This window comes from Haemorhous mexicanus, chromosome 15 (genome assembly GCF_027477595.1).
Source record: "Haemorhous mexicanus isolate bHaeMex1 chromosome 15, bHaeMex1.pri, whole genome shotgun sequence".
Lineage (NCBI taxonomy): Eukaryota > Metazoa > Chordata > Aves > Passeriformes > Fringillidae > Haemorhous > Haemorhous mexicanus.
Window position 1 is genome coordinate 11,184,177 of NC_082355.1, and position 9,753 is coordinate 11,193,929.

At 45.1% G+C, this 9,753-nt stretch overlaps 1 protein-coding gene across 1 annotated transcript; it reads left to right on the forward strand.

Moving 5' to 3' along the window:
- Positions 1 to 56: 56 nt before the first annotated feature.
- PTTG1 (PTTG1 regulator of sister chromatid separation, securin) lies at positions 57 to 4,396 on the forward strand. Its single transcript, XM_059859818.1, has 6 exons — positions 57 to 189; positions 943 to 1,045; positions 1,346 to 1,524; positions 2,332 to 2,410; positions 3,173 to 3,322; positions 4,244 to 4,396. The coding sequence occupies exons 2-6, from the start codon at positions 964 to 966 to the stop codon at positions 4,321 to 4,323; spliced, it is 570 nt and encodes a 189-aa protein (XP_059715801.1). The 5' UTR covers positions 57 to 189; positions 943 to 963; the 3' UTR covers positions 4,324 to 4,396.
- The last annotated feature ends 5,357 nt before the right edge of the window (positions 4,397 to 9,753 follow it).

The following is a 9,753-nucleotide window of genomic DNA, read 5'->3' on the forward strand; positions in this document are numbered from 1 at the left end:
CCGTGCCCACCCCGCCCCAGAGCTCGCGTGCGGCTGCGCGCTCAGCCAATCGGCTGCCGCGCGTGGGTCGAAGCGGCCAATGGGCGGCTCGGGACCAGTTTAAAGCACGGCGCCGTTGCAAGCTCAGGTGCTCTGAGGTCTTTGAGAGCGGTTCAGGCTTTGGTCTTTCCTGTGCTGTCGCTTTCTGGGGTGAGCTGAGGGTTCAGGGGTAGGGCCGGTCTGGGAGTTTGTATCTGGCTTTGTACTTCGGTCTGTACAGAGAAAAGGAGTTTCGGCCAGGGAAAGGCAGTATGGCTGGGGAGGGGTTTGGAGCGCAGCTGTGATGAGAAGGGGCAGGGGCCGTGCTCAGCCTGGAGAGGAGGATTAGCGGGGATTTATCGTTCGCTATAATCACCTGAAAGTGGGTTCAGCCAGGTGGAGATCGGTGTTTCCTCTCAGGCAACCAGCAGCAGGACAAAAAGAAATGGCATCAGGCTGTGCTGGGGGTGATCTAAGCTGGCCATTAGGAGGAATGCCTGGCAGAAAGCGTGGTTAGGCATTAGAAAGGGCTGCTCGGGGGGTGGTGGAGTCACTGTCCCTGGACGTGTTTAAGGGAAGGCTGGATGTGGCACTCGGTGCCATGGTGCTGTTTAGGTTGGACTTGATTATTTAAAGACCTTTTCCTGCCTCACTAAACGTGGTTCTGAGTCTTCCTGTATTCCTCTTTAATGAGGAATTGCTTGTTCACCTGTGTAATGGCAGCGATGAGCGCTAATAGTGCCTGCAAACCTGCGGGGCTTTAGCTGACCTGCTGGATAACGGTGGGAAGGAGGGGTTTGTTCCCTTGTCTAGAGACTAGTATGTGATAGCTCTGTTATTTTTAATGGGGCTTGCTTAAAAAGTGTGTTGTGATGAGACAAATGACAAAAAGTGCTTTCCATTTTTCCTGTCTGGACTCTACAGGGTAGCCTCATCAATCTGAAGATGGCAACTCTGATCTTTGTTGATCAGGAGAACAGTAAACTTCATGCTCCCAAGAGTCAGCTGAAGCTCCCTTCAGGATCTTGTGCGTATTTGCTACCCTGAGCCAGTAAGGGATCAAGTGAAGGGCATAAATCACATTTTGTTAGTCACTGCTTGTAATGGTAATAGTTTTCTGTTCATAAATCCACTTACCCAACCAATTCTTCCCAGCTCATCAGTTGGTATAAAATTAAAGATAACTCTACGCTTTTATCATAAGCGTGGCTTATGAGTTATGGATGGTGAACAGTGATTTCCATGACACTTAGTTTTCCAGCATGTGCACTTACTTAGGCAAGCTTTGGGTTTGCTGATGTTTGCTTTTTTTCCCCTGCCATTCCAGCAAAAGTTTTAGCTGAAAGAAAACAAGTTAACACTCCACTTGCTAAAAAAGCAATCAGTGCTTCTCCAGTCACATCTTGCTCTGTCAGAAAGGCTCTTGGAAATGTGAATAAAACTGAAGGAGTCACGAGCAAGATGGATAAACTAAAACAGAAAAATCAGCCTTGCACTGTGAACAAAGTGAGTACAACACACTTATGCTGGGGAGGAGGGGAAATCCTTAGTTTACCTGCTGTGATTTAACTCTGACATAATTAAGCACCACACAGGTGCTCCCTTAATCCCTCTTTGATGGCATAGGGGGTGAGAATTGGAAGGGTGAATGTGAGAAAAATAATAGGCTGAGATTAAGGCAATTTAATAGTGAAAAATCTCAAAGAAAAACAAAACCAATTTCTTGCTACCAGTTGATTAATGCCTTGCCAGTCCCAGAGCAGTTGTAGCCCTGCTTTCCCACCAATTTTCCTTGCTGAGATGCCATGTAGTATGGGATATTCCTCTGGGCAGCTGGAGTCAGCTGTCCTGGCTGTGCACTCCAGGCTCCTCACTGGTGGGGCTGTGAGAAGCAGAGAAGGCCTGGGCTGTGCAAACACTGCTTGGCAACAGCTGAAAGAGCTGCTTTCATCATGAATCCAAAACATGGGCTCATAAGAATTGCTAGGAAGAAAAATAGTACTGTCCAGCTTAAAAGCAGGCACCTATGTAGATGGTTCTAGAGAAAATAGTCTGAGATTTTTAATCCACACCTTAAGAGTTACCTGTTTTAGTGCAGTCACCTCTTACCACCACACAGAGTACTGCACTGCATAAACTCAGCTGAAACACTTGCCCATCTTATTTGTGTGGAGGGCATTAGAATTTAGGCCTGACTGAGAAAAGTATGGCAGGTATGCTTGTCTGTAGACCTAAACAGCACAAGAAAGCCACTACAAATATTCTATAGTAGCTCAAATAATGTTACTTCCTCTTTTTATGACTAACAAAAAGACTGGATTAGAAAGCTGCCCTACAGTGGCTGAAGAAGACTGGCCAGAAATAGAAAATATGTTTCCTTTGGATCCTCAAGGTAAGAACTATTGATGTAATTATTAAAATTAACAATAGCACATTATGAGTGGTAGCATTGTTGTAAGAATTTGTCCAAGCTACTGTGGCACACAAGCCAGCATTGCATTTCTCCTGAGTCCTTTCTGAAACACAAAGGTGCTTTCTGCTTCTCAAGTACTTTACCAGGAATGAGCTGGTATTTCTAACAGTAATGGCTGTGCCTCACATATGTTATTCTGAGTCTCTTATTGTGGTGACAGGAAACACATTCCAAATAACCATAGCTTAATTTATTAAATAGTGACTAGTAGCTAATAACTAACAGACTATTCAAAGGAATACAGGAAAGTGTGCCAAGATTTGTAATTGAAAAGATTCCTACTGCTCTAGGATATCATAGCTGAAGATGAAACTTCTAAAGCTGTTCTTAGGCCAGCCCATTTCAGATATTCTCACTCCTTCAAAGTGTGTCCTTAAACTTTCCTCTTCATGTGGATGTGTGTGAAAACTACTGTGCCAAAGACTGCTGTGCTGATGAAACATACATGCTTTGCTTGCTGAAGTTACTAACTGCTTTACATTAGCAGTTCTATTAGGCAGCCTTGTGTTTTCATCAGGGTTGGTGTATGGGATTTCATGGACACCTGAAAGGTGTAACTGCAAGTAAATGCCTCATAAGAGGAGACTGTTGTGGTGTTTTAGGTTGGCTCCTATTTAATTTAGTCTAGAGGAGTTTGCAGCTTCCCAGGCTACTGCACACTTAACAGTCTTTCTTAAACAGACTTTGAGAGTTTTGATCTTCCTGAAGAACACAAACTAAGCAATATCAACCTGTGTGGTGTTCCCCTTATGGTATTTGAGAGGACATACGACAGATGTGTGAACATGGCTTCTTCACCAGTGAAGATTGAAGAGATTTCATGGGAATCCAGTAAGTGGAAACTTCGCATGATTTTCAGTACACACAATGCTCATCAGTGGTTAGGGCAGAAAGCCAGTTGGCTATGGCAGTGAGTTGCTGCTGCTGTCTGAGCTACCAGAGCAGTGCACCAGTATCAAGCAGCTTCTGCTGTGTAGCCAAGCTCAGTGTACCTGGCCAACACTGCCAGTTCAGGCATTTGTCTCAGAGTGGTGTCACTGACTTGTGGCTTAACCAAGCACCACGCAGCTTGCTCCCCTGCTGTGGGATGGGGAAGAAACCAGAAGAGAAAATGTGAAAAAACCTCATGCTTTGAGATAAAAGCAGTTTTGGTAACTAAAGCAAAAGCCATGCAATTAAGAAAAGCAAGACGAGGAATTCACTCAGTTCCCATCAGCAAGCAGGTGTTCAGTGTCCTCACAACAGGGCTTCATCACATGCAAGGGTGATGAAGCTTGGGAAGACAAGTGCCCTAACTCCAAATGTGTCTCCTTCCTTCTCCCCCCAGCTTTGTCTGCTGAGCATGACACCGTATGGTCTGGGATATCCCCTGGACCTGTTGGGATCAGCTGTTCTGGCTGTGCTCCCTTCCAGATGCTTCAGCACTCCCAGCTTCCTCCTCAATGGTGGGGTGAGGAGCAAAAAATGCCTCTGTTGCTGAGCAGTGCTCACACAACTGAACCATCCCTGAGTTATCAACACAGCCCATACCAGCCACTGTGAAGAAAATTAACTCTACCCAGTGAACAGCAATACACTGAGCAACCTTTTGTGCTGCATTGCAGACTGATCAGTTAGGTGGCATTGGCTTATACAATGAAGCAATATTTCCCTTGCTTATTCAACAGGTTTATGCTGAGCTGCTGGGAGCTAGCATATGTTTGTGTGCATTCTGAGTTTGAGAAACTGATTTGATTTATTTCTAACTTTCAGATTTGCTACAATCAACTGCTGACTTCCTTGCTACCCTGGATGAGATCATTGACATGCCACCTCCAATATATGATGATTAAGGTGTGCTCTGAACTTTCTTTTGAAGTCCAATTTAATATAATTCTGTATTTCAATAAAGGCTAGTTTAACCTATATACTATTGTACTGTTCCTTTTTCAGTGAGCCCAAGATGTAGGTAGCAAAATAGAGCTTTGATGAGGAGGTTCTGATAAGCAGGTAAAGCAGAGCCTGGGTAAGCTCCTAAGCAAGGCTGTGCTACACTGTTGTCACCCCATTTAGGAGTTGGTACCTGCTGGTTGGAGTGTGTGTGATAGGTTGAAATCCTTCTGACCTCACTGCCTAACTTGATCCATTAAACATGCAAGGGTTTGAACTGATTTGTGTATCTAGTGTAAAGTAAGCACTAGAGCTGGTATTTTGGTGTTTTCCCTTTGAACCTGTTTGCTCCTCACAGTGGCTAAGGTGATGTATGTTGGGTTCTTAGGCAGCTGTAGATGACTTATTGCAGAAAAGTGCCTGTAACTGAGGCACTGAATGTGGTTACACAGTGCCATCACATGGCCTGTTGGTAGGCAGCACACAGGTAAAAACATTGGTATGTGAGGCCTTGGAGAGCAGTGGTATGACACAGTATGGACATGACAGGAATGTAAATTTAGGTAGTAGCTTTTTGTATGTACAAAAAGACAGACATCTCACTGGGAGAGAGACGCTAGTACTTCATATGTGTTATGGAAGTTTATCAGGGTGAAATGAGATTTTTTTGTAACTTTGAAATACTCACTGTAATCAAAAGCCTAGATCTCTTTGTACAATTAAATAAATAAGCCTTTTGTGCCATGTCCATGTGTGTATACATGCACATTTAAAACATGCTTGAAGAATTTCATAGTGAACTGAACAAGTATTTGCATAATGTTTACAAAGGTAGTAATTAAATCATATCAGCTTCATAGGCCTCTTGGTACTGATAGACTTTAATCTTGGAGCTTAATACTTGTTATTTGTGGGGCTGCTTGAATGGGTGTGCAGAAAGATGGGGTGAGTCAGGCTAGGGAATATTGGTGGTCTGTCTGCACAGGGATGAGTGCTGCTGTGGTGTAGCAAGTAAGATGGCAGGATTAAGTAAATTGTTTGCTACAGTGAACCTCATCTCAGGCTTTTTGCTGTCATTAGGATTTCTGGCTAATGCAGGTCAAAGCTTTTGCTTTTACAAAGCTCAATTTTGTAAACATTCATTAGGAACTTCCACTTGTTTCAGCTGGCTTTTATTTTCCTCATTTACTTTTCAACTCTGACTGAGATTAAAGGGAAATGCACATTCCTGAGACTTTCTGGGACAAACCTGTGGTGAGACTCCATCTGTGGGTGGAGTTTCCTGCTCTTGGTGACTCCCAAGAGCTCCCAGTCACAAGGTACTGTCTTCTCTTTGGAAAATGTAAACTCATGGCCTCAGAGCTGCAAGCCTGCTGGGTGTCAGCCCATGGAGTGCTGGCACAGGAGCACTGGGAATTTTGTATTGCTTCAGGTAGGTGTTAACACTGACTTCTACTGGTGACTAAAAAAATCGACTTCCTTAACATCTTTAATGTTGCTATAACCCACACAGCTCTTCATGCTTACTAAGTTCTATTTTTTCTTGGGATGTTGTCAGGAATACTGACTTGGGCAATGTGAGTTCAAAATGCTGTTTGAGCACTTTCCTTCACAACAACGATCTTACTAAAAACTGCTTCTAATGGTTGAGTTTATTTGCTTGATCAGTTTATGCTTCCTGCAAAGATCTGAGATATTTGGGATTGTAAATGCATGGCTGTAATGAAAATGAATGCTTGTGTGGTGGTAGCCTTCAATAGACCTCATGGGTACATGATTGGGAGCTCAGGATTGTAATGAAATGCACAGAGTAGGGAATTTTTCAGTGGGTTATCACTCTACAAAAGAAATGTTGTGTCTGTGAGAGTCACTTGAAGCCCTTAGCTGAACTTCTGTAAAGGAGAGTTTGGAGATGCACATGAAAACAGTCTCTTAGTAAGCTCAGTAAAGTTACTTCAGTGCACATCAGACAGTCCATCCTGTGTGCAGACTTCTGGCAGTGGGTGGCACCATGGTAACAGCCTTGTTAGAGCTTCTCCTGCAGCCTGAAATCGCTGCCGTGGTGCTGCATGCCTTTGGAACCTCGCACACGGTGTAGGTGGCTGTGATGGCTTCATTGCCTCGTTAATGGGAAATGGAGAATACGAGTGGGCATGAAGGAATTCAGAGTGCCTTTACCCTGTGACTACAGGGAGCAGTCCATCAGCCAGGCACTTTTTATCTTCCGTTGTTTAAAAAGAACAGAAATGAGAAGCCTGGAAGGCAGTTGGTCTCTCTAGGATTAGCAAAGCCATGAATCTCGTAACTTCCACACAAAACCCATGGCTTCTTCCACACAAAACTTCATAGCTCTTAAAACGGTTCATGTGCCCCAGAACACATTATTTCTGGTTTATTACCGCACGACGTCCCTGCAAGGTGAGTAGCTAAGCAGTACAGCTGCCCCTTTCCTGGAGCCTTTTCCCCCTCTTGTTTGTTAGGAGGAAGGGCCCCGTACCGAGCTCTGGCGCTCGTGGGTAGCAGAGGGGATGCGGGGGGGCTCATGAGGCCCCGGCAGGCGGGGTTGTGCGGCCGCAGCAGCCGCGAGAGGGAGCCCCGCCGGGGATAAGGGGGAGCCCCGCGGTGCCGGGTGGAGTTGGTAGCCGCGGGCGCTGCAGCCTCAGGCCGTCTCTTTCTGGGGCCACAGCAGTCCGTGTGTAACACGGATCCCAGCGAGACACAGAGCCCGCCTCGCTGCGGGATGCACAGCCTTGTCTTCCCGCAAGGCAAAGCCTGAGCCTTTCTTCAAAACGCAGCCGCTCCCTGTGAGCGGGGCCGGGGCGGTGGCTGCCCAGCCACGGAGGGGGCCTTTCCCCGTTTGTTACCTTTCACTCCACTGTGCTCAAATTTCTTCTGACATCTAAGCAAGGCGCTGTATTAGTCTTCTGTAAATAGCCATCTGCTGGATGTGAGTAGGTTTTAGGAAAATCCCCTGGAACTATTACCTTTTTCCGGGTTGTTTTCCCAGCTGCGGTGTGCATGTGCCCTTGGGGAAGTGGAGAGGAGAGGAGCTGTCGCTCAGGGCAGCGGGTCGGGCTGAGCCGGCGGCGAGCAGTGCACATCCTCCCCTTTGCTGTCTGCTGGGCTGTCCGCAGAGACACGGCCCAAATGTGTGCCTGGCCCTGCAGCAGGGGCTGCTCCTGCGGCTGTTACAGGGCAATCCCGACTGCAGAGCCCTGGCAGCCCTCAGCTCGGCTGGGCAAACACGTAGCTCTCCCAGCCCGTGGGGTGGATGGGTATCACGGCCAGTGTCCCTTCGGAAGGGACAGGCTGTGCTCAGGGCAGCTGTGCTGGGCAGGGACACAGAGCTGGCTCCCTGTGCTGCCGAGCCATCCTGTGTGACAGCGACAGGCTGTGCTCAGGGCGGGTCGCAGCAGGCACAGGCACCCTCTGTGTCGGAATGTCCCCATCTGGGAACATCTGATTCCGAAATAGGGGAGTTTTCTTTGGCTGTCCTTCCAGAGCAGGTTCTTCAACGTCTCTATGACTCAGTTTTGGAATGAGAACAAAAACCAGAGAAAACCAAGCATGAATCAGCTATTATTTGGCTTCAGTTTTCTGTAAGCCAGCTGACCAAAGTCATTCCAGCTTCAAGAATCAATAAATTAACATAATGTTTAACTCACCTCTCATCTCTTTCTTTAATCAAATATAAGGTGCTGCTGGATTTATTAGTGCGGAAGATTTTACACTTCATTTAGCATTATAGCAATCTACTTTTAAAAATACAATTAACCTTAATTGGGTTTCTGTACCTGCTGCTTGTGGAAACTTCAGGCAGCAGGAATAAGCTGTGATTCTCTCTGATGGATTCTGCTTATTTTCAGGGAATGTATCAAGTTCTGTTCACCTAAACATATCCAGTAGCAAACAACTCTTTTCTCTGAACTACTTCTCAGCTTGGGAGTTTTGTCTGTACTGTTTTCTTCTGGAGGCTGTTCAGGTGTTGTATAGTCCTTGTCCATCATATTCCTTTTTAAATAATACATAACCTTTGAGAGCTGTTTTTAGCAGCTGTGTGTTCCTTTGCTGGGAGTAGAGCCTATTGTGTTTCTTCTCCTGGATTTTGTGAAGGAGCTTATACATTTTTTTAAGGTATTTAAAACTGTCAGTTAAAGAGTCCCCTTATTATGAAACCAAGACTTCCAATTCCAAAGCTGACTTAAAAAACCTTGCTATGTAAAGTAGTTTACAAAACTTCATTTTGTAAATGCAATGCCTCCTGGTTCCAAGAGTCTGCTGACCTCTCAAAGCATGTGTGAGAAAAAAAAAAAAAAGCCAAAATGAGAATGGGAACATTCCTGTGGAAAAAATTATTCCAACAGCACAGCACTTTTCTAGGAATGATTATTGCACTAGGAAGATATTCAAAACTTGCAAGTTGCAACTAAGTTCTGGATTTTGCTTTTTACCTTCTACCCAGTCTTGCTCCAACCTTATTTTGTTCAGATAACAAGTTCTTAGCAGCTTCTTTCAAGGATTAAAAACCTCCTCCTGAAGTTCTTTCTTCTGTGCATAGCTTCCCATTCCTCAGTCTGAGTTTCTTTTGAAACTAGGAATGATCTGGAAATGCTTTGCATTGAGATCTAGTTGCTTTGATGAGGAAGGTCACCTTATTCAGTTGTGTCTTGGTTCCCCCACATGGTGTGTGTGACCATGCTGTGATTCTTAAGTCTTTTGCTACAGTGATTTGATACTTTACAGAAGATTATTATCAGGAAAAGCAGACAGGCAAGGGCCTTTTCTAGTGCTGGAACCCAGCCAATTCTGTCTGTCCTTCTCCAGATTTTTTTTTTTCAGTTGGACTTAGCATCCTAATTTTCTGTTTAATACAGAGAGCAAAACATCATTTGTCCTTCTAATATCTTCAACAACATGTTTGAAACAGAGGACAAAACATAGGAACAACATCCATCACCGGTGGAACAGCTAATTCTTTTAGTATTCTACCCAGTTTTGGAATCTGCAAAAGTTGGTGGGGATTTGTTATCCATGGAGGGTTTCAGTGCTTGTGTGTCTGTCCAGGCTTAAGGCTCAATCTTTGTTCCTGGCACTGCATCCAGGAGTGCAACATTTTTATGTGATGGGGAATGCTGTCCAGTATATAGAGTTTAATTTTAACTCTGCCTGTGTGTCTTCCCTACCTGGGTTCTACTTTGAGATGTAATTTTTGTGCCTGGGGATTCACCTAAAGAAGGACTAGGGCCTCTTTTGTACCTATCCCCAAAATGCAGATCCTCTGAACTGCTGCCATAATATGCTGCTGAGCTGGGGTGGCACTGGTGGCTTATATCTCTTCTGTTTGCTGCACATGAATTCTCTGAGGAACAACTGTTTCTAGGCAAGCAGCTAGA